At 51.9% G+C, this 24081-nt stretch overlaps 1 protein-coding gene across 1 annotated transcript in view; it reads right to left on the bottom strand.

Moving 5' to 3' along the window:
- Nucleotides 1-473: 473 nt before the first annotated feature.
- comtd1 (catechol-O-methyltransferase domain containing 1) overlaps nt 474-24081 on the bottom strand; it is a 78625-nt gene continuing 55017 nt past the window's right edge. The window contains 1 exon segment of the mRNA XM_070865373.1: nt 474-2680. Within this exon segment, the coding sequence (XP_070721474.1) occupies nt 2531-2680 (150 nt within the window). The 3' untranslated portion in view covers nt 474-2530.

Below are 24081 nucleotides of genomic sequence, written 5' to 3' on the forward strand. Positions count from 1 at the left end.
GCAGCGATGGGTATTTCCTTCTTTGAAACGGTGCAGTACTGGAAAAGAAAGGTTTTGAGAAGATCCTCAAAAGGTTATGAGTGACTTGGAAAGACTTGTGTTTATATAGCGCCTTTCATGACGTCAGGACGTCCCAAAGCACTTTACAGCCAATGAAGTACTTTTGGAGTGTAGTCACTGTTGCAATGTGGGAAATGCAGCAGCCAATTTGCGCGCAGCAAGCTCCCACAAACAGCAATGTGATACTGACCAGATAATCTGTTTGTGATGTTGGTTGAGGGAGAGATAATGGTCCAGGGCAACAGGGAGAACTCCCCTGCTCTTCCTCAAAATAGTGCCATAGGATCTTTTATGCCCACCTGCCCACCTGAGAGGGCAGACAGGGCCTCGGTTCAACGTCTCATCCAAAAGATGCCACCACCGCTCCCTCAGCACTGCACTGGAGTGTCAGTCTGAAAGAAGGCAAGAGGAGCAGTATGGTGATGGACACTAACACTACCTCTCCCCACAGACCAACCCGGTGGAGTTCAAGGTCGGGTCAGGAGATAGCGCCCAGGATGGTGACGGAAATGATTACCTGGTCTATAAATTGGACTGGAATGTTTCTGCTGTGCTCAGATTCTGCCCAAGGCACCTTCAGGATTATGCCGATGTTTGAGAGAAGAAGCACTGGTGGGTATTGAGGACTGGAGCCTCGTGTGTTTGCATGAGAGGGGAAAGGCCGACAGAGCCACACATACAATACAGAAAGAGGGAGATAGAAAATGGACCCACAAAATTAGTTAGGTAAAGTGTGAAAATGGTCAGAGCAGCATTAGTCCACATTTAAGCATAAAGTAATGTACATTAAAAATGAGCAAATATAAACATTCTACGAATGGTGTCAAACTAGCTCCAGGTGAAGTTGAAAGAACTCGAGGGACTGGTAGTAGCCCTGGGGCCTAACATTATGTTCGGTCGTTATGGAGCAGCAAGTAATATAACAAATAGAGCATTGAAATATACATTAAAGTCAGTACAATACACGGGGCATCATGACAGACTCAAGCGGCAGTGTTTTGCTTAGTCTCCATCCATGTACCTGATCCAATTTTGGTTAATGGGACACGGGAGACTTGCCTCTCAATGGTGCTGAGAGGAGCCACGAGCCTGATGGCTGGTGTCAGAGGATCACATTGTGAGGAAAGTATTCCACTAAAACTCGAGCTTTCCGGCCTTGAAATTAGGTCATTGTGGGGATCTTTTTAGAGGTACATAAAGGCAGTGAGCAGTCCCGACAAGGTGGATCCAGAACACTTTTACATTAAAAATAGTAAGACAAGGGGGCACATCTTCAAAACGGCAAATTTAGGACTGAGTTCAAGAGGTTCGTCACACAAGGAGTGACCAATGATGGCAAACAGCCACTTAAGAAGCAGTTGGGTGCTGTGACTGGGGATGACCAAGTTTTCACTGAATGGATGAGCTATGATGGGCCAAAGGCCCTTCATCATCCATACCTAACTTGTGACCTCATGAATTACCGACAGGGACACAAGCAGGAAATGATTGGTAGAAGGTTTAGAGGGGATTTGAGGGGAAATTTCTTCACGCAGAGGGTGGTGGGGGTCTGGAACTCACTGCCTGAAAGGGTGGTAGAGGCAGAAACCCTCACCACGTTTAAAAAGTACTTGGATGTGCACTTGAAGTGCTGTAGCCTGTAGGGTTATGGACCTAGAGCTGGAAAGTGGGATTATGCTGGATAGCCTCTTGTTGGCTGGCGCGGATATGATGGGCCAAAATGGCCTCCTTCCGCGCTGTGAACTTCTATGATTCTATGGGGGACAAATTTTTACTTTTTCGTTCGTGAGCAATACCATGTGAGATCAGTTAGTGGTTAAGTTACGTAAACAGACCTCTCAAAAGCATCAGAAAGTTACATTTGTAGATGGTTAATTGTGCTGGGCAGCAGCGCTATACAATAGAGAGCTTGCCAAGGATCTGGGGACACGTGCAAATAAAGGCTGAGTGAGTGATTGCACACAAGACCCGTGTACTGATGAGCAGAGACCAGAGTGCAGTCTGACCAGGGTTTTGGTTTTACATGAATTCAAGGTTAAAAGCATTTAGATTTCATTCTGTCTACCCCCATCAATAATATTAAAAAATCAATTTCTATGCCGCGAAAATTCTCACAAAGGTACCCTCGCTTGCTTTGCTTTCAACGGTGTCTCGTGCATGGTAAATGATCCTTTCAAGGAGCGGCAGACGAAAATGGTAGAAGATATAGTTCGGGTGCAATGTTCCCTCTAATTTTTTATTCCGTGCGTGGCCCCTTTAAATTTACGGTATGGTATCTATTCTGGTTTGTGAGTGACCTGTGCCGGATCTCCCGACTGATGTGGTCGTGCATCATTCAGGGAACGTTGTTTGGGTGTTGAAAGAGGCAGGAGGAATAAGTGCGCAGAATTTAAAATGTAGAGAGAGAGAATGTTGGAAGGAGAGGAGATGTTACAAGCACAGTTGGACTGTGTGCTGGCCGGCGATGGCTCTACTGCTTGAAGGCCAAGGTCACTCCATCGCCACTGGTGAGTATGCTTATATTGACTCTGCTGTCCCTGTAAATCTTCTCATTGAGTTTGGCGATGCCGAGTGTGTCCAGGTCATTTCCTGAGTTCAGCACTTTCCCACCCCACAGTACCTGTGGGAAAACCACATGCAGATTAGTTCTGAGGGCAAACAGAAACCGGCGTCTGCCCAAATCATTTAGGTTCCATGGCAGGATGGTGCGGAACAGAAAGCATCATTTTCTTCCCGTTAAATATCCCCAATAGTCGAACAGCATCCAAAGTTGTTCAAATGCAACTTTTTAGCTAAAGTCAACAGCGTGCCTCCACTCACTCATTCGCTCTTGTACAATCCCGCAAAATATTTTTTTTGACTTTCAAGAACATCAACAATCAGTCAACACCAAGAATTAAAATCAGTAGAAATACACCAAGAGGATCAGAGACTCCGTGAGGAACTGTGAATATATATACACACACATATATAATATGGGCCCAAGTTTCCCCAGGAGTTGCTTCGTTTTTTTTTGAGAACTAGTTTTTTTTGGAGTAACTTAAAAATCGCAGTTCTCCCCATTTAAGTTGCTCCAGTTAGGTTTTTTTTTTCCATTCAGTTTTTTTTTTAAAAGGGGGCGTTACTAACCACTTACACCTGTTTTGGCCATTTAAGCCAGTTTCACCAGCTAAAAGTTACTCCAAACTAAATTAGGCCAGCGTAAGTGTACGTTCTGAAAAACCCTGCAGTGAATTAAGAGATCAGCGCAGGTAGCCAGAGAAAGGGGGGGCGGGGTGGAGAAGGGAAGTTAGAGGATTTTCCAAAGCATTAAACACTTCACTTTTAACAATAAAGAAGCATAGAACCCATCATAAATAATAAATTAAAAATAAAACAAGTAATAAGAAATAAAAAGTCCTACCTCGCTGACTGGAGCACGCACCAGCAAAGTGCTTCGGCCAGGGCTAGGGGCGGGGAGCCAGCAGCAGGAGAGATCTCCGAGTCCAGCTCCTGCTCCTGCTCATTCCCACAGTGATCCAAAGTGGCAGAGTTACATTGTGAATCGTACAGCCACATGGAGCAGTAGAATCAGATGCGCGGGAAAGCAGCGGCTGACCTGTGCGGCAGGCCACTCAGCCCGGGACCGGCGAACATCGGGTCGTCCCTTTGGACGCGCTGGGAGGGCGAGGAGATACTGCGCATGCATGCAGACTCCACTGCGCATGTGCGCAGCTGCTGGCACTGTTTTCGGCGCAGGGCTGCAGCTCCGCCCAACCCCCCCCCCCACTCAAACAGAAGTGCGGTGCTAGGACCCGGGACAAACAGAAGAACGGCCAGAATACACAGTGAGGTTTTTTGCCACTGTTTTGAGCACAAAAAGTCGGCGTAGTTCGTGTTAGTGCGCCGGAAAAAGGGGTTGGGGAAACTTGGGCCCAAAATATGTACATACACAAATATACATTCTAAATACACATGCATTCTATACACACACCCATATATACATTATACACACACACACACACATATATATATATATATATACATGCGCGCAGATACATTATACACACACATATATACATTGTATACATATATGAAAAAGGGTGGGAATAACAATTCTGGAGCCCCCTGGGTGTCTAGCGACTTACAGGGAGGATAAAGAAAAAAATGGAAGCTTATGTCATATACTGATGGCTAAATACTGTCAAATCTCTGGAGGAATATAGAAAATTCAGAGGTGAAATTAAAAAGGATATTAGGAATGCTAAGAGACAGCATGAAAAATTCTTAGCAAGTAAAATCAAAGATGTTCTATAAATATATTAAGAGCAAGAGGATAACTAAAGAAAGAGTAGGGTCTGTTGGGACCATCATGAGGGTAATCTGTGTGTGGAGGTGGAAGATGTGGGTATGGTTCTTAATGAATACTTTGCGTCTGTTTTCACAAAGGAAAGGGGCAATGCAGATACTGCTATCGAGGAGGAGTGTGAAATTCTGGATGAAATAAACATAGTGAGAGAGGAGTTATTAAGGGGTTTAGCAGCTTTGAAAGTGGATAAATCCCCAGGCCCGGATGAAATGCATCCCAGGCTGTTGAGTGAAGCAAAAGAGGAAATAGCAGAGGCCTTAACCATCCAGTCCTCTTTGGATTCAGAAATGGTGCCGCAGGACTGGACTGCTAATGTGGTACCCTTGTTTAAGAAGGGAGAAAGGGATAGGCCAAGAAATTACCGGCCTGTCAGCCTAACCTCAGTAGTGGGAAAATTATTGGAAAAAATCCTGAAGGAGAGGATAAATCTACATTTGGAAAGGCAAGGATTAATTAGGGACAGTCAGCATGGATTTATTAAGGGAAGATTGTGTTTGAAATTTTCTAAGAGGTAATCAGGAAGGTCGATGGGGTAGTGCACACGATATAGTTTTTATGGACTTTAGCAAAGCTTTTGATAAGGACCCACATGGCAGACTGGTCATGAAGGTAAAAGCCCATGGGATCCAGGACAAAGTGACAAGTTGGATCCAAAATTGGCTTCGAGGTAGGAAGCAAAGGGTAATAGTTGATGGATGTTTTTGTGACTGGAAGGATGTTTCCAGTGGGGTTCCACAGGACTCAATACTGGGACCCTTGCTTTTTGTGGTATACATCAATGATCTAGATTTTAAAGTAGGGAGTATGACTAAAAGTTTGCAGATGACACTAAAATTGGCTGTGTGGTTGATAAAATAGAGGAAAGTCATGGACTGCAAGAGGATATCAATCTACTGGTCAGGTGGGCAGAACAGTGGCAAATAGAATTTCATTCGGAGAAGTGTGAGGTAATGCACTTGGGGAGGGCTAATAAGGAAAGGGTACACACATTAAATGGTAGGCCACTTAGAAATGTAGATGAACAAAGGAACCTTGGAGTGCTTGTCCACAGATCCCTGAAAGTAGCAGGCCAGGTGATTAAGAAGGCATACGGAATGCTTGCCTTTATTGGCCGAGGCCTAGAATACAAGAGCAGGGAGGTTATACTTAAATTGTATAATACACTGGTTAGGCCACAGCTTGAATACTGCATGCAGTTCTGATCACTGTATTATAGGAAGGGTGATTGCACTGGAGAGGGTGCAGAGGAGATTTACTAGGATTCTGCCTGGAATGGAGAATCTTAGCTATGAGGACAGATTGGATAGGCTGGGTTTGTTCTCATTGGAACAGAGGAGGCTGAGAGAAGACCTCATTGAGGTGTATAAAATTTAGAGGGGCCTGGATATACCGGATAGCAAGGGCCTATTTCCCTTGGTGGAGGGGTCAATTACGAGGGGGCATAGTTTTAAGCTGGTTGGTGGAATGTTTAGAGAGGATCTGAGGGGTGATTCTTCATGCAGAGGTTTGTGAGGGTCTGAAACTCACTGCCTGGAAAGGTGTTAGAGGCAGAAACCCTCATCACATTTAAAAAATGCTTGGATGGGCACTTGCAGGTTACGGACCTAGAGCTGGTAAGTGGGATTAGACTGGATAACCTCTTGTTGGCTGGTGCAGATACGATGGTAAGTATTTCAGAGAATCTAATACGGCCAAGTGGTCTCCTGGACTAGTTTTGACTGCCTGGATGGGTCGTAGAGGAATTTCCCCTGATGTTTTCCCCCAATTGATCTGGGTTTTTATCTGTTTTTTTGCCTCTCCCAGGAGATTGCATGGCTCCGGGTGGGGTGGAATGTAAAATGTTGCGATATGTGGAGTATCTCAGTTATGTGGGGCGGACTGGTTGGGCTGGGTGCTCTTTACCTGTCTGCCATTGTTCATTGTTCATAGGTTTATATGTAACCTTTGGGGCTTCTGACCAAGGGCCGTGTGGCTCTTTGTCGGCTGGCGCAGACACGATGGGCCGAAATGGCTTCCTTCTGCACTGTAAATTTCTATGTTTCTATATACACATATACACATTATATACACATATATATTATATGTGTTTTATATAAGCACACATATATGCATTATACACACACACACACTTATATACATCATATACACATTTATATATTATATGCATATATATTATATATACTTTATATATGCATTATATATACACACACATGCATTATTTATATACTTACACATATATATATATATATACACACACACACACACACAGACACGCATACATTATATATACATATACACATTAAAGAAGGCGGCTCACCACTACCTTCTCAAGAGCGATTAGGGATGGGCAATAAATACTGACCTTGCAGCGACGCCCACATCCATGAATGAGTTTAAAAAAATGCTAGAATGCTAGGATAAGAAGTATGCTGGAATTGGAGGCTGTTGTGCCAGTGGGGAGCTGCAACGTGGTGGGAATCTCAGAAACACGGCTAAATCTTGAGGAGGGAAATGCTTATAACATTCAGTAATTAGAATGGACAAAGAAATGTGGTGTAGTATCATAGGGCCCAAATTTCCCCAGCTGCCTAGAGCCGCGCAGTTAGGAGTGGCACGCCAACTTTCCAAGCCAAGAAAAGCGCCAAAAACTTACCTTCCACTTTGGATCCGGATGACGAGGGAGCGGCCATCGGCGTGGCGCTGCAGAGCCTGCGGGGGGCGGAGCTTTGGCCGCGCTTGCTCAGCATGGCCGGCAGGGGGACGCATGTCTGTTTGAGCGTGTGTGCATGAGCAATTGGCTGTTCAGCGTTCGCGCATGCGTAGTGCAACAGGAAACTCGGCAATCAGCCAATTAAAGGGAGAGCGTCCTCAGTATAAAGGTGAGGTCTGAATATTGATTTTTGTGTGGCTGAGGGAGTGGAAAGGAGTGCTGGATAGGTGGAAGAAAGGTGAGAAGTTTGATTTTTGAACATTATCTGAGTGTAAGTCCAATACATGAATAGCGCAAGAGCGTGCAAGATGAACAAAGAATTTCTTCCATGAGGAAGTGGAGAAACTAGTGACTGTCATTGAGGAGAAATGGCTGGAGCTGGATATCAGCAAGAGTGGTCCGTCAAAGGTTTCACCCAAGGAAATGAGAAGAAGATGGAACCTAGTTGCAGAAGAATACTCTGCAGGGGTCAATACCGCAAGATCTGAAAGCCAGTGCAAGAAGAAATGGCAGAACATCAGTCAAGTAGTGAGTGTAAGTAATATCTTCATCTTTAAATTGAATTGCAATTGAAAATGTGACCATCTGTATGTGGCCCACCCATCAGAAGTGCACCATGTCTGAAAATTAATATTTTCATCCTTGCAGAAGAAATTGGCCCACAACAAAAGGGAAAGACTTAGAACAGAAGGAGGACCGCCAAATCTGCACCAACTGTCACCCCTGGAACAGAGGGTCGCTGCCTTGCTGAGTCACACCGGCAGAAAAAGAATCAGCTCTACACAAGCTGGACCCACACGCGAGGGTAAGGGTGAGTCATTAAAATGCACAGTCGTCCTTCAAATCAACCTGCTAACTGGCCTGCTACATGTCAGACTACTCATGCCACCCATCCTGCCCCCTCCTGTGCTACTAACCATTTGACTGTTCTGTTATATTTTGCAGAAGAAGAAGACACTCCTCAACATCCTGAAGATCCACCAGAAGATCCAGATGTGTGTGCTCCAGACCAAGACGGGTGGGGGGAGGAGGGGGTCAATGGAAATGTGTTCACGGGAGAATGCTGACTGCGATATGGATCAGTCCACAGTACAGGGCATCACACTGCCAGAAACCTCCATGAGCTCCTCAGCGACATTCCATGGTTTCACACCTTCCGAGGTCGCGGGTCCCAGTGGCGGTTGTCAAATGCATGTTGGGACACCCAGTCCCCCACCGTCCCAGCCTGCGCCTCACACTGGAGGGGTGCCACTAGGCAGACCCACGGCGAGGGGAAGGAGAAGCCGACCAGTCTCTCCTGAGATGCCGCCTTCAGCAGAGGTTAATCAGGTTCTGTCATTGGGTGAGGAGGCCAATGCTCTCACAAGAACACTCGTGGCGGCCGTCAGTGGGGTGCATGATGAGGTAGCGACACTGTCGGGTGAAATCTCAGCACTGAGACGGGAATTGAGGTCAGGCATTTCAGAGGGAGTGCAAACGATGACAGATGCCATGAGGGAGCTAGCTGCTGCAATAAGGGCACAAAGGCCAGATACTCAAATGCCACTCCCACTTCAATCCACGCACCAGCCATCGGTGAGACCCAACCCTATGAGGAAGTGCACTTTCCCTGAGATGTGGGTGAGGGATGGGTGCTGCCTTTCTTTGCTATTGTTGCTGTTTTTGTTGTTGTTGTCGTCGAAGTGCACTGTAAAATATCCAATAAAAAATATTTTGCATTAAAACTGAATCATGTTCCATTAGGACCACGCAACATTTAGGGACAACTGTAAAAAGTAAAAATCCCTCACCCCTACAGTCATGCGTGCCTGCCGCCCCTAGCGCTGGCAGGAGGGCTAGCCGCTGCATTCTGCAGTCAGCAAGGTAGGACTATTCTATTTTCATTTATGTTGTGCTGATGTTGTGATGTTGTGCTGATGTTGTGAAGGTCTTTAGTGCTTTAGAATCCTCTAACTCACCTTCCCCACCCCCCCGCCCCCCTTTCCCCCCATCTCTGGCTACCTACGCTGATTTCTTAAATGTAGGTAAGGTTTTTCTGTGCCTACAAAAGTGGCCACATACACTGACCTAAGTTAGTTTGGAGTAACTTTCAGCTGGCCAAATTTGCTTCTATGGCCAGAAGAGGCGTAAGTGGCTTGTCACGCCCCCTTTTGGAGAGAACAAACTAAACTAGAAAAAAACCTAACTAACTGACTTACACTGGAGCAAGGTAAAGGGGGAAATTTGCAATTTTTAAGTTACTCCAATAAAAGCTACTTACTCCAAAAAAAAACGGGGCAACTCCTGGGGAAATTTGAGCCCATAGAATCATGAAATCATAGCTGTCAGGGACACCCAGGAGGTAAGAAAAGTTGATCTTGTGAGAGGTTACAATCCACCACTCTAGTTGGGCATCAAATGACATAAAGATCCAATGTAACATTTAGCTCGATGACGAGATTGGAAGGGTACGAGAGGACAGGACCGTTATTTTAACGAGAGATTGCCCGATATAAACTGGAAACCCAGTGGTTTCGAGTCCAAGTTGCCAGCTGGAGGATACAATTGCTTCTTGACCCAGCCCGTCACAGAAGCCATGAGAGGCAATGCTCAGCTTGATTGGGTATTCAATAATGATCCAGAACATTATAAAAATGGAAGTGACTGCACTCCTGGTGCACAGCAACCTCAGAACAATAAAGTTTAATATGATCTGGGCCTGAAAATAACTAAAACTAGTTAGCCTGGTACATAAATTTTAAAAAGGGTTAAGTTCAATGAAATAAGATAAGAAATAAAACAAATAAATTGGGAAAGATTGTTGAACATCACTTCTGGAGAAGACAGGTGGAGCACCTTTAAAGGTATAATGCTGTGCATGCAAAATAAATACGTTCCCCAAATCAATGAGCTTCCACTCAGCAAACATGACCCTAAGTGGATTGGCAAACAAACTAAAATGTGTTTGGGAAAATGGCCTGAACAGATCCTGCAGGGAGAAAGGAGAAAAAGCTCATTGGGATGAAAACAAGAAAATGCAGAACACATTAAAAAAAATGTGATCAGAGGGGCAAAGAGAGACAGAGAAAGACAGAGTAGTGAGGCTAAATAAAATAGCAAGATATTCTTTCAGTTTCACAACAGCAGGAGGGCAGTAAGAGAAGAAGTGAAAATCATAAAAGACGCAAGTGGGGTGAAAACAGAGATGTACGACTTCCAGTCTGTATTTTCTCTTTTCTGAGGCTGAGTCTTCATATCCAATTTTTAAGCTTTTATTGGATTGCCAGAATTCACAATTATTTTCCTCTATCTTTTTATTATACAGTACATTGAGAAATGTTACATTAGATTACTCTAGTACTGCAGAAGAGTTATACGGGCAACTCTCGATTATCCGCACACGGATGCAACAGGAAACTGTTATAACGGCATTTAAAATTCCGTGTGTGTGACGTCACTTTGAAACTCTGGTGTTCCTTTCGAATGTTGCCTGTTCAGCCTTGCTTTTAAGCGCTCTGCCTTGCCTCAGCTCCCGCTGCTGCTCGCACGCAGGTCCACTGCCTCTCATAATTCATTAAAATGCCATGAACAGTTACAGGAAGTAATCAACAAGCCTAATGGTCTTTAGATCTAGAGGACTGGAATTCAAGAATTAGAAGATACGCTATAGCTATTGGTTAGAGCACACCTGCAGTACTGTAAGCATTAACTGTAATGTCAACTCACTCTAACCGATAAATCATTTACCCGGCATAGCCCAATCCCCGAGGGACCCGGATAATCGAGAGTTGCCTGTATTTCTGTTTTATTATGCATGTAATATGAATACATGAGTTACTGGCTTGTTATTTCAGTTCTAAAGAAATGTTCGCTGTATTTGTAGTGCTGTGAGAAATATAAAAATTCAAAGCAATTCTTGGGGCAGAGGAACAGGCAGGTTCACGTTCCCCCATTAACCTTCATCCAGGCATCACCTGCCTACAACTTCAGGCACTGTACAGATTGTAAACTGCCTGCCTCCCAGCTAGATACAGAATAGAGTGTCCCAGAGCAAGGTGATGGGATGTTCAATCTCCGCGAATCAAAGAGAGAGAGAGAGAGAGAGAGCGAAAGCAAGAAATATACTTACCAGATCTAGTGAGGGATGAGAAAGTGTCATTCACAATCTCAGGACATCCCACAGCATATTACAGCCAATGAAGTACTTTTGAAGTGTGGTTGCTGTTGTAATGTAGGAAACATGACAGCCAATTTGCACACAGCAAGCTCCCATAAACAGCAATGAGATAATGGCCAGATAATCTGTTTTTTTTAAAGTGAGGTTAGTTTAAGGATAAATATTGGCCATGACACCGTGGAGAACTTCTCTGATCTTCTTCAAAATAGTGTCATGGGATCTTTTACGTCCGCCTGAGAGGGCAGACAGGGCCTCGGTTTAACGTCTCATCCAAAAGACGGCACCTCCGACAGTGCAACACTCACTAAGTACTCACTGGAGTTTCAGCCTAGATATTGTGGTCAAGTCCCTGGGGGTGGGACTTGAACCCACGACCTTCTGACCCGAGAGGTGAGAGAGCTACCCGCTGGGGCATGGCTGACAAAGATTGTTTTATTACAAGTGGATCCATTATCGTTGGCAGATTGCACTACAAGTGATTTCCTGGCACCAGCTACAGTTGTGGAGAAGGATCAGGTCTCCGGATCACACGGGCACTCAATGAGGGGAATGTTGATGAAAAAGCTCTATTGGGAAGGTTAAGGGGAGGGGCTGGAGAAGAGAAAGAAAAAACATGTTTCTTCCTGTTATGTATTGTCCAGGTACATTAAATGTATAAGTACAATGGTGCGCCACAGAGAGCGCTGTGGTGGGAGACCTGAAAGTACCTGCAAGACAGAGTATAAAAGGCTGCCCACCACACCTGGGAGGCACTCTGGAGTCAGACAATAAAGGACTAAGGTCACAGCAGTTACTACAACACCAGACCGTGTGGAGTCAGTGATTTGAGTGCTACATACATCACATTGGCGACAAGGACGTGGACGAACTTCACGCATCACGCAACTATGGCTACTCTGGGTTCGTTAAAGGATTTTACGGTGGGAAATGATTGGGAGGCCTTTACGGAAAGGCTCGAGTATTACTTTACGGCAAACAACCTGACAGGGAATACGGACGCACTGAGAGAGAAGCGGAAGGCGATATTACTTTCCAGCTGTGGTGATGAGGTTTACTGTCTCGTCAGGAATTTGCTGGCACCCGGGAGCGCCAGGGACAAGTTATATGAGGAGCTGGTCGTACTCATTCGTGACCAACTTAAACCGAAGGAGAGCATCCTCACGGCAAGGTACAAATTCTACCACCACTGCAGACCTGAGGGCCAGGATGTCACCAAATATACTAAGGACCTCAGGAGACTCGCGGCGCCATGTGATTTTGGCACACACCTTGAAGACGCGTTGCGAGACATTTTTGTTAAGGGGATTGTCCATGAGGGTCTCCTTCACAAGCTGTTATCCACGGAACCTGCAGTCACCCTGAAGCAAGCCATCACCACCAGCAGGGCGTTTATGACCTCGACTTGCAGCACCAGGCAGATGATCCACACAGTCTCGAACCCGGCAGGCACGGTCCACAGGATAGCACCCACTGATACGTCCTAACTACACAGTATAAATGCACAAGAGGCCCATGCTTGAGAGAAGGTCAGTCTGTGACCTGTCCTTTATTCCTTAGCACTCAAGTGATGAAGGTGGGTGGAGCTTCCCCTTTTATACCTGAAGGTCTAAGTTAGGAGTGTCTCCCACCTAGTGGTCCGTGTTCTCACGGTGTACAACTTAGGTCAGTTTATACATGGGTTACAATGCTGGTTGAATACATGACATCACCTCCCCCCCCAAAGTCTTATTGGGATCACAGGTTGAGTCTCTCTGGTGGTTTACGCTCCCTTGTAGAGCGCCGGAGTTGGGGCTCCGGTTGTTGGGCGCTGGCCTGAGTGTCTGCTGTTTGCAGTGCCTCAGGCCTGTCCGGACTGCCCACAGTGACTGGGCTCTCCTCCCTTTGGTTCCGGTGTTCGGTCACCTGTGGTGGAGTGAACTCTATATCGTGTTCTTCCTCTGCTTCTTCTATGGGGTTGCTGAACCTCCTTTTTGTTTGATCCACATGTTTGCGGCAGATTTGTCCATTGGTAAGTTTAACTACCAGAATCCTATTTCCCTCTTTGGCAACCACAGTGCCTGCGAGCCATTTGGGCCCTGCAGCGTAGTTGAGGACAAAAACAGGATCATTTACATCAATACATCGCGCTCTCGCATTCCTGTCATGGTAGTGATATTGTGACTGGCGCCTGCTCTCGACAATTTCTTTCATGGTGGGGTGTATAAGGGAAATCGGGTTTTGAGCGTCCTTTTCATTAGTAGCTCTGTGGGTGGAACCCCTGTGAGCGATTGTGGTCGGGATCTATAGGCCAACAGGAGGCGTGATGAGCGGGTTTGTAAGGAACCCCCTTGGAATCTTGAGCATCCCCTGTTTGATTATCTGCACTTCTCGTTCTGCCTGGCCGTTTGAGGCCGGCTTGAACGGTGCCGTTCTAACATGGTTAATTCCATTGCCTGCCATGAAGTCCTGGAATTCAGTGCTTGTGAAGCACGGGCCATTGTCGCTGACCAAGATGTCTGGTAGACCGTGGGCGGCGACATTGCCCGTAGACTTTCTACCGTGGCAGAGGACGAGCTTGAATTTAAAATGTCACACTCGATCCATTTGGAGTAGGCGTCTACTACAACCAAAAACATTTTCCCCATGAAAGGACCTGCGTAGTCCACATGGATGCGTGACCAAGGCTTGGCGGGCCATGGCCAGGGGCTAAGGGGGGCTTCCCTGGGCGCATGGCCCAGCTGGGCACACGTGTTGCACTTGCAAACACAAAGTTCCAGATCTGCATCTATCCCTGGCCACCAAACGTGTGACCTGGCAATTGCCTTCATCGTGACAATGCCCGGGTGCCCATTGTGGAGTTCTCTGATGAACACCTCTCTGCCCATCTGGGGCATGACTACGAGGTTTCCCCACAGTAGGCAATCGGCCTGAATCGAGAGTTCATCCTTGCGCCTGTGAAATGGTTTAAATTTCTCAGGGCATGCCCTGTACGTGGCTGCCCAGTCCCCATTAAGGACACATTTCTTGACTAGAGAGAATAGCGGGTCTCTATTTGTCCAGACTTTAATCTGACGGGCTGTCACGGGTGAGCCTTCGCTTCATCTCAGCAGCATGCTCGGTAGCCCCCTCAGTGGTGGCTAGTGGGAGCCTGCTGAGTGCATCGGCGCAGTTTTCGGTGCCCGGTCTGTGCCGAATTGTGTAGTCATAGGCAGCTAACGTGAGTGCCCCCCTCTGTATGCGGGCCGATGCGTTTGCATTTATGGCCTTGTTGTCGGCCAAAAGGGACGTTAGGGGTTTGTGATCTGTCTCCAGCTCAAATTTCCTGCCAAATAGGTACTGGTGCATTTTCTTTACCGCATATACACATGCGAGCGCCTCCTTTTCTACCATCCCGTAGCCCCTTTCTGCCTGGGACAGACTCTTGGAGGCATAAGCTACCGGCTATAACTGACCCTTGGCATTGGCATGCTGCAACACACACCCGACACCATAGGACGACGCATCGCACGTTAACACAAGTTTCTTACATGAGTCATATAGCGTTAACAGATTGTTGGAACATAACAAATTGCGTGCTCTATTAAAAGCCCTTTCCTGGCTGTCCCCCCAGACCCATTCGCGACCTTTGCGTAGGAGCACGTGTAGCGGCTCTAGCAGCGTGCTCAATTTGGGAAGAAAGTTACCAAAATAGTTCAGGAGCCCCAGGAACGAACGCAGCTCCGTCGTGTTACGGGGTCTGGGTGCTCTCTGGATCGCTTCCGTCTTAGACGCAGTAGGGCTGATCCCGTCTGCTGCTACCCTCATCCCCAGGAATTCTACCTCTGGAGCTAGGAAGACGCACTTCGCCTTTTTCAGTTGCAGACCTACCAGGTTCAGTCTACGTAGCACCTCCTCCAGGTTGTGGAGGTGTTCTTCAGTATCATAACCCGTAATGAGGATGTCGTCCTGAAAAACCACCGTCCCTGGAATCGACTTGAGGAGGCTTTCCATATTTCATTGGAAGATCGCGGCGGCCGAGCGAATCCCGAACGGACATCTGTTGTACTCAAACAACCCCTTGTGTGTCGTGATGGTGGTCAGCTTCTTCGACTCACTCGCCAGCTCCTGGGTCATGTAAGCTGAGGTCAGGTCCAATTTTGAAAAAGGTTTGCCACCGGATAGCGTCGCAAAGAGGTCCTCCGCTCTCGGTAGCGGGTACTGGTCTTGGAGTGACACCCGATTGATGGTGGCCTTGTAATCGCCACATATCCTGACCGACCCATCCGCCTTGAACACCGGCACAATCGGGCTCGCCCAGTCACTGAATTCGACTGGCGAGATGATGCCTTCCCTCAACAGGCGGTCCAATTCGCCGCCTTTCTTTTCCCGCATCACGTACGGCACCGCTCTGGCCTTGTGGTGTACTGGTCTGGCGTCTGAGTTTATGTAAATCACTACCTTGGCCCCCATGAAAGTGCCAATGCCGGGTTGAAATAATGAGTCAAATTTGTCCAGGACCTGTGAGCATGATACTCGCTCCACAGAGGAAATTGCATTGACATCGCCCCATTTCCAGTTCATGACAGCAAGCCAACTCCTCCCCAGTAGTGCAGGACCGTCCCCTGGGACAATCCAGAGTGGCAACCTGTTCTCCGAATCTTTGTGGGTCACGACTACCGTGACGCTGCCTAGCACCGGAATGATCTGCTTTGTGTAAGTCTGTAGCTGTGCGTCAATTGGCGATAATTTTGGCCTCCTGGCCTTGGATGCCCACAACTTTTCGAACTGTTTGATACCCATCAGGGACTGGCTGGCACCCGTGTCTAACTCCATTGATACTGGGATGCCATTGAGGAGCACTTTCATCATTATCGGTGGCGTCCTGGTGTATGAACTGTATACGTGCTTCACATGAACTCGCTGAACTTTAGCTTCCAGCGATTTCCCCCAGTGTCCATTTCTGCAATTTCTGCAGGTATTTTGCTCATCTCTGTAAACTTTGGCTGAATGTATGCCTCCACACCTCCAGCATGAGTTGCGGTTTGAAACAAAAGGTCCCTTGCCAGTCCATCGTCCCTGACTGCCCCTGTTATTGTCCTTGAGTGCACCATTAACAGGTGTTGATGGCCCCATTACTGGCCACATTGTCCCTTGCAATGGCGTGAATCGCTGTTCAGCTTGCCATTGTCTCTGTCGAACTCCCCCTCTGGGTTCGACTACATGTTGGGGCATGCCTGACTGCCCTTGTCTGCCTGGAGAACTGTGTGCTGCTTTAACAATGTTGAATCTCTGTCCCAACCATTCCTTAACACAGTACCTCTCGTCTGTTCTGCTAGTGGCCATGCTCGCGTGGTTTAAATCCCAGTTTCTTGTCGCCATTGATACGTCCTTGCTACACAGTATAAATGCACAAGAGGCCCATGCTTGAGAGAAGGTCAGTCTGTGACCTGTCCTTTATTCCTTAGCACTCAAGTGATGGAAGTGGGTGGAGCTTCCCCTTTTATACCTGAAGGTCCAGGTTAGGAGTGTCTCCCACCTAGTGGTCAGTGTTCTCACGGTGTACAACTTAGGTCAGTTTATACATGGGTTACAATGCTGGTTGAATACATGACACCCACCACGGACAAAACTGCAGAATGTGGCTCTGCCCAGGGCAGAGAGCACGGACCTCGGGGTCCTGGAATTCAGAGTCAGCCGAGGGGGGCTAATCGAGCAGGACCATGCTGGCGCTGCGGAGGAAACCATGGGGCTCACCGGTGCAGGTTTGCGGAGTACACGTGCAATATCTGCCACACGAAAGGCCACCTTCAGCGTATGTGTGAAAGACACCGGACTCATCGTGTGGCTGAGGAGATGGCAGAGGGTCCAGAGGGTCCATTTTCCAGCGAGGAGCAGTCAGAAGAAGATGAGGCATTGTTTGGACTGTATACGTGTACCGACAGTTCGGCCCCGCTGATTATGGAGGTCAAGATTAATGGAGTCCCTGTGAGTATGGAAGTAGATACTGGATCGGGTCCGTCGTTGATGAGTCAGGAAACTTTTGAAAAATTGTGGATTAACCCAGCTGCACGACCCAAGCTGGTCCCGGTCATGGCGAAGCTGCGTACCTACACCAAGGGACTGATGCCTGTTCTTGGCAGGGCGGAGGTGCAGGTATCTCACGGGGGTGAGACGCTCGGTTTACCTTTGTGGGTCATTGCAGGCAATGGGCCGATGCTTCTCGGCAGAAGGTGGATGGGGAAAGTCCGTTGGAGCTGGGAAGACATCACTACTCCACAGACCGCTGTCCCCCAGGTCCCCAAAGAACAATGCCGACCGAGCTGGAGAAGAAATAAGTAGTTCATCAGCAGTCTCAATTCCACAGGCCACAGCAACCCTGCAGCCCCAACCCTGGAAGAGCAGCTTTGCAACCTGGCTGCTGGAGCAGGAGAGGCGGCAGGTGCTGGAACAGGAGAGGCGGCAGGTGCTGGAGCAGGAGAGGCGGCTGGTGCTGGAGCAGGAGAGGCGGCAGGTGCTGGAGCAGGAGCAGTGGCAGGTGCTGGAGCAGGAGAGGCGGCAGGTGCTGGAGCAGGAGCAGTGGCAGGTGCTGGAGCAGGAGCAGTGGCAGGTGCTGGAGCAGGAGAGGTGGCAGGTGCTGGAGCAGGAGAAGTGGCAGGTGCTGGAGCAGGAGAGGCGGCAGGTGCTGGAGCAGGAGCAGTGGCAGGTGCTGGAGCAGGAGCAGTGGCTGGTGCTGGAGCAGGAGAGGCGGCAGGTGCTGGAGCAGGAGCAGTGGCAGGTGCTGGAGCAGGAGCAGTGGCAGGTGCTGGAGCAGGAGCAGTGGCTGGTGCTGGAGCAGGAGCAGTGGCAGGTGCTGGAGCAGGAGAGGCGGCAGGTGCTGGAGCAGGAGAGGCGGCAGGTGCTGGAGCAGGAGCAGTGGCAGGTGCTGGAGCAGGAGAGGCGGCAGGTGCTGGAGCAGGAGCAGTGGCAGGTGCTGGAGCAGGAGAGGCGGCAGGTGCTGGAGCAGGAGCAGTGGCAGGTGCTGGAGCAGGAGAGGTGGCAGGTGCTGGAGCAGGAGCAGTGGCAGGTGCTGGAGCAGGAGAGGCGGCAGGTGCTGGAGCAGGAGCAGTGGCAGGTGCTGGAGCAGGAGCAGTGGCAGGTGCTGGAGCAGGAGAGGCGGCAGGTGCTGGAGCAGGAGAGGCGGCAGGTGCTGGAGCAGGAGCGGTGGCAGGTGCTGGAGCAGGAGAGGCGGCAGGTGCTGGAGCAGGAGCAGTGGCAGGTGCTGGAGCAGGAGAGGTGGCAGGTGCTGGAGCAGGAGCAGTGGCAGGTGCTGGAGCAGGAGAGGCGGCAGGTGCTGGAGCAGGAGCAGTGGCAGGTGCTGGAGCAGGAGCAGTGGCAGGTGCTGGAGCAGGAGAGGTGGCAGGTGCTGGAGCAGGAGAGGCGGCTGGTGCTGGAGCAGGAGAAGTGGCAGGTGCTGGAGCAGGAGAGGCGGCTGGTGCTGGAGCAGGAGCAGTGGCAGGTGCTGGAGCAGGAGAGGTGGCAGGTGCTGGAGCAGGAGAGGTGGCAGGTGCTGGAGCAGGAGCAGTGGCAGGTGCTGGAGCAGGAGAGGTGGCAGGTGCTGGAGCAGGAGAGGTGGCAGGTGCTGGAGCAGGAGAAGTGGCAGGTGCTGGAGCAGGAGCAGTGGCAGGTGCTGGAGCAGGAGAGGCGGCTGGTGCTGGAGCAGGAGAGGTGGCAGGTGCTGGAGCAGGAGAGGCGGCTGGTGCTGGAGCAGGAGAGGCGGCTGGTGCTGGAGCAGGAGAGGCGGCTGGTGCTGGAGCAGGAGCAGTGGCAGGTGCTGGAGCAGGAGAGGCAGCTGGTGCTGGAGCAGGAGCAGTGGCAGGTGCTGGAACAGGAGAGGCAGCTGGTGCTGGACCAGGAGCAGTGGCAGGTGCTGGAGCAGGAGCAGTGGCAGGTGCTGGAGCAGGAGCAGTGGCAGGTGCTGGAGCAGGAGCAGTGGCAGGTGCTGGAGCAGGAGAGGCGGCTGGTGCTGGAGCAGGAGAGGCAGCTGGTGCTGGAGCAGGAGCAGTGGCAGGTGCTGGAGCAGGAGAGGCAGCTGGTGCTGGAGCAGGAGCAGTGGCAGGTGCTGGAGCAGGAGCAGTGGCAGGTGCTGGAGCAGGAAAGGCGGCTGGTGCTGGAGCAGGAGAGGCGGCAGGTGCTGGAGCAGGAGAGGTGGCAGGTGCTGGAGCAGGAGAGGCGGCAGGTGCTGGAGCAGGAGCAGTGGCAGGTGCTGGAGCAGGAGCAGTGGCAGGTGCTGGAGCAGGAGCAGTGGCAGGTGCTGGAGCAGGAGCAGTGGCAGGTGCTGGAGCAGGAGCAGTGGCTGGTGCTGGAGCAGGAGCAGTGGCAGGTGCTGGAGCAGGAGCAGTGGCAGGTGCTGGAGCAGGAGCAGTGGCAGGTGCTGGAGCAGGAGCAGTGGCAGGTGCTGGAGCAGGAGCAGTGGCAGGTGCTGGAGCAGGAGAAGTGGCAGGTGCTGGAGCAGGAGAAGTGGCAGGTGCTGGAGCAGGAGAGGCGGCAGGTGCTGGAGCAGGAGAGGTGGCAGGTGCTGGAGCAGGAGCAGTGGCAGGTGCTGGAGCAGGAGCAGTGGCAGGTGCTGGAGCAGGAGAGGAGGCAGGTGCTGGAGCAGGAGCAGTGGCAGGTGCTGGAGCAGGAGCAGTGGCAGGTGCTGGAGCAGGAGAAGTGGCAGGTGCTGGAGCAGGAGAGGTGGCAGGTGCTGGAGCAGGAGCAGTGGCAGGTGCTGGAGCAGGAGCAGTGGCAGGTGCTGGAGCAGGAGAGGCGGCAGGTGCTGGAGCAGGAGCAGTGGCTGGTGCTGGAGCAGGAGCAGTGGCAGGTGCTGGAGCAGGAGAGGTGGCAGGTGCTGGAGCAGGAGCAGTGGCAGGTGCTGGAGCAGGAGAGGCGGCAGGTGCTGGAGCAGGAGCAGTGGCAGGTGCTGGAGCAGGAGCAGTGGCAGGTGCTGGAGCAGGAGAGGCGGCAGGTGCTGGAGCAGGAGAGGCGGCAGGTGCTGGAGCAGGAGCAGTGGCTGGTGCTGGAGCAGGAGCAGTGGCAGGTGCTGGAGCAGGAGAGGCGGCAGGTGCTGGAGCAGGAGCAGTGGCAGGTGCTGGAGCAGGAGCGGTGGCAGGTGCTGGAGCAGGAGAGGTGGCAGGTGCTGGAGCAGGAGAAGTGGCAGGTGCTGGAGCAGGAGCAGTGGCAGGTGCTGGAGCAGGAGAGGCAGCTGGTGCTGGAGCAGGAGAGGTGGCAGGTGCTGGAGCAGGAGAAGTGGCAGGTGCTGGAGCAGGAGAGGCAGCTGGTGCTGGACCAGGAGCAGTGGCAGGTGCTGGAGCAGGAGAGGCAGCTGGTGCTGGACCAGGAGCAGTGGCAGGTGCTGGAGCAGGAGAAGTGGCAGGTGCTGGAGCAGGAGAGGCAGCTGGTGCTGGAGCAGGAGCAGTGGCAGGTGCTGGAGCAGGAGAGGCGGCTGGTGCTGGAGCAGGAGAGGCAGCTGGTGCTGGAGCAGGAGCAGTGGCAGGTGCTGGAGCAGGAGCAGTGGCAGGTGCTGGAGCAGGAGCAGTGGCAGGTGCTGGAGCAGGAGAGGTAGCTGGTGCTGGAGCAGGAGCAGTGGCAGGTGCTGGAGCAGGAAAGGCGGCTGGTGCTGGAGCAGGAGCAGTGGCAGGTGCTGGAGCAGGAAAGGCGGCAGGTGCTGGAGCAGGAGAGGCGGCAGGTGCTGGAGCAGGAGCAGTGGCAGGTGCTGGAGCAGGAAAGGCGGCAGGTGCTGGAGCAGGAGAGGCGGCAGGTGCTGGAGCAGGAGAGGTGGCAGGTGCTGGAGCAGGAGAGGTGGCAGGTGCTGGAGCAGGAGAGGCGGCAGGTGCTGGAGCAGGAGAGGCGGCAGGTGCTGGAGCAGGAGAGGCGGCAGGTGCTGGAGTAGGAGAGGCGGCTGGTGCTGGAGCAGGAGAGGCGGCTGGTGCTGGAGCAGGAGCAGTGGCAGGTGCTGGAGCAGGAGCAGTGGCAGGTGCTGGAGCAGGAGAGGCGGCAGGTGCTGGAGCAGGAGCAGTGGCAGGTGCTGGAGCAGGAGAGGCGGCTGGTGCTGGAGCAGGAGCAGTGGCAGGTGCTGGAGCAGGAGCAGTGGCAGGTGCTGGAGCAGGAGCAGTGGCAGGTGCTGGAGCAGGAGAGGCGGCAGGTGCTGGAGCAGGAGCAGTGGCAGGTGCTGGAGCAGGAGAGGTGGCAGGTGCTGGAGCAGGAGAGGCGGCTGGTGCTGGAGCAGGAGAGGCGGCAGGTGCTGGAGCAGGAGAGGCGGCAGGTGCTGGAGCAGGAGCAGTGGCAGGTGCTGGAGCAGGAGCAGTGGCAGGTGCTGGAGCAGGAGAGGCGGCTGGTGCTGGAGCAGGAGCAGTGGCAGGTGCTGGAGCAGGAGCAGTGGCAGGTGCTGGAGCAGGAGAGGCGGCAGATGCTGGAGCAGGAGAGGCGGCAGATGCTGGAGCAGGAGCAGTGGCAGGTGCTGGAGCAGGAGCAGTGGCAGGTGCTGGAGCAGGAGCAGTGGCAGGTGCTGGAGCAGGAGCAGTGGCTGGTGCTGGAGCAGGAGAGGCGGCAGGTGCTGGAGCAGGAGAGGCGGCTGGTGCTGGAGCAGGAGAGGCGGCTGGTGCTGGAGCAGGAGCAGTGGCAGGTGTTGGAGCAGGAGAGGCGGCAGGTGCTGGAGCAGGAGCAGTGGCAGGTGCTGGAGCAGGAGCAGTGGCAGGTGCTGGAGCAGGAGAGGTGGCAGGTGCTGGAGCAGGAGAGGTGGCAGGTGCTGGAGCAGGAGCAGTGGCAGGTGCTGGAGCAGGAGAGGCGGCAGGTGCTGGAGCAGGAGAGGCGGCAGGTGCTGGAGCAGGAGCAGTGGCAGGTGCTGGAGCAGGAGAGGTGGCAGGTGCTGGAGCAGGAGCAGTGGCAGGTGCTGGAGCAGGAGAGGTGGCAGGTGCTGGAGCAGGAGCAGTGGCAGGTGCTGGAGCAGGAGAGGCGGCTGGTGCTGGAGCAGGAGAGGTGGCAGGTGATGGAGCAGGAGAGGCGGCTGGTGCTGGAACAGGAGAGGCGGCAGGTGCTGGAGCAGGAGAGGCGGCAGGTGCTGGAGCAGGAGAGGTGGCAGGTGCTGGAGCAGGAGAGGTGGCAGGTGCTGGAGCAGGAGAGGTGGCAGGTGTTGGAGCAGGAGCAGTGGCAGGTGCTGGAGCAGGAGAGGCGGCAGGTGCTGGAGCAGTGGCAGGTGCTGGAGCAGGAGCAGTGGCAGGTGCTGGAGCAGGAGCAGTGGCAGGTGCTGGAGCAGGAGAGGCGGCAGGTGCTGGAGCAGGAGAGGCGGCAGGTGCTGGAGCAGGAGCAGTGGCAGGTGCTGGAGCAGGAGCAGTGGCAGGTGCTGGAGCAGGAGAGGCGGCAGGTGCTGGAGCAGGAGAGGTGGCAGGTGCTGGAGCAGGAGCAGTGGCAGGTGCTGGAGCAGGAGAGGCGGCTGGTGCTGGAGCAGGAGAGGTGGCAGGTGCTGGAGCAGGAGCAGTGGCAGGTGCTGGAGCAGGAGCAGTGGCAGGTGCTGGAACAGGAGAGGCGGCTGGTGCTGGAACAGGAGAGGCGGCAGGTGCTGGAGCAGGAGAGGTGGCAGGTGCTGGAGCAGGAGAGGCGGCTGGTGCTGGAGCAGGAGAGGTGGCAGGTGCTGGAGCAGGAGCAGTGGCAGGTGCTGGAGCAGGAGAGGCGGCTGGTGCTGGAGCAGGAGAGGCAGCTGGTGCTGGAGCAGGAGAGGTGGCAGGTGCTGGAGCAGGAGAGGCGGCTGGTGCTGGAGCAGGAGAGGTGGCAGGTGCTGGAGCAGGAGCAGTGGCAGGTGCTGGAGCAGGAGAGGCGGCTGGTGCTGGAGCAGGAGAGGCGGCAGGTGCTGGAGCAGGAGCAGTGGCAGGTGCTGGAGCAGGAGCAGTGGCAGGTGCTGGAGCAGGAGAGGCGGCAGGTGCTGGAGCAGGAGCAGTGGCTGGTGCTGGAGCAGGAGCGGAGGCCACAGGAGAGGCGGCACCAGCGGCAGGAACGGAGGCTGCGGCGGAGGCTACAGAGGCGGCAGGTACGACTCGGGAGAACGCGATTTCTCGGACAGATGCGGGAGCCAGAACAGAGGATACGGCCAGATTCAAGATCATGTTTTGGCTGTTTTCTTTCCTTCTTTCTTCGTTATTTCTTCTTTTCCAGAGAGCAAAACGGCAGGCCAGCGAGCTCAAGATGGCGGCTGCAGAGTTCTGCAAAGAACAAAGGCAAACAGTACAACTAAAATGGCGGCGCCCAAGCCTCGTGGGAACCACAAGATGGCGTCTTAAAAGGGAAATGCACCCGGGAGTCTTAAAAGGGCCTTAGACCGTTGGCGGTCCCCACAAAGAGACTTTTGTAAGGCAAGAGCGAGTCTAAATGAGCAATGTGAATGTAGGATGACGGATTTATGATAAGAGTTAATATTTTAATGCTGAATGGTTACTGTATTTAAAATAATGGATATGAATTACGATTTATGATAAGAGTTAAGGTAATATTTTAATGCTGAATGGTTATTGTGTTTAAAATTATGGATATGAATTACGAAAAGAGTTAATACCACGAGGTTCAAGTAAAAGGGATATGGACCCGTGACTAACATGACCAATGGGCTAATGCGATTTTCGATTTAGGTGATTCATGCAATGGTTCAGCGGCTGCTAAGGCGACTACTTCATGAGAACAGCGGCAACGCACCAGTTGCGATACCCTGTCTCAGCGCAGCCCATTACCTCGGGCAAAATGGGGCAGTGTATCACCACCGTACCTCACCCAGAGGAGCTGGGATTAAATAACTGTTCAGTGTACCTGCAACTTTTTGACATAACATCTGTACCACATATTATATGT

This window comes from Pristiophorus japonicus, chromosome 22 (assembly GCF_044704955.1).
Source record: "Pristiophorus japonicus isolate sPriJap1 chromosome 22, sPriJap1.hap1, whole genome shotgun sequence".
Classification (NCBI taxonomy): Eukaryota; Metazoa; Chordata; class Chondrichthyes; family Pristiophoridae; genus Pristiophorus; species Pristiophorus japonicus.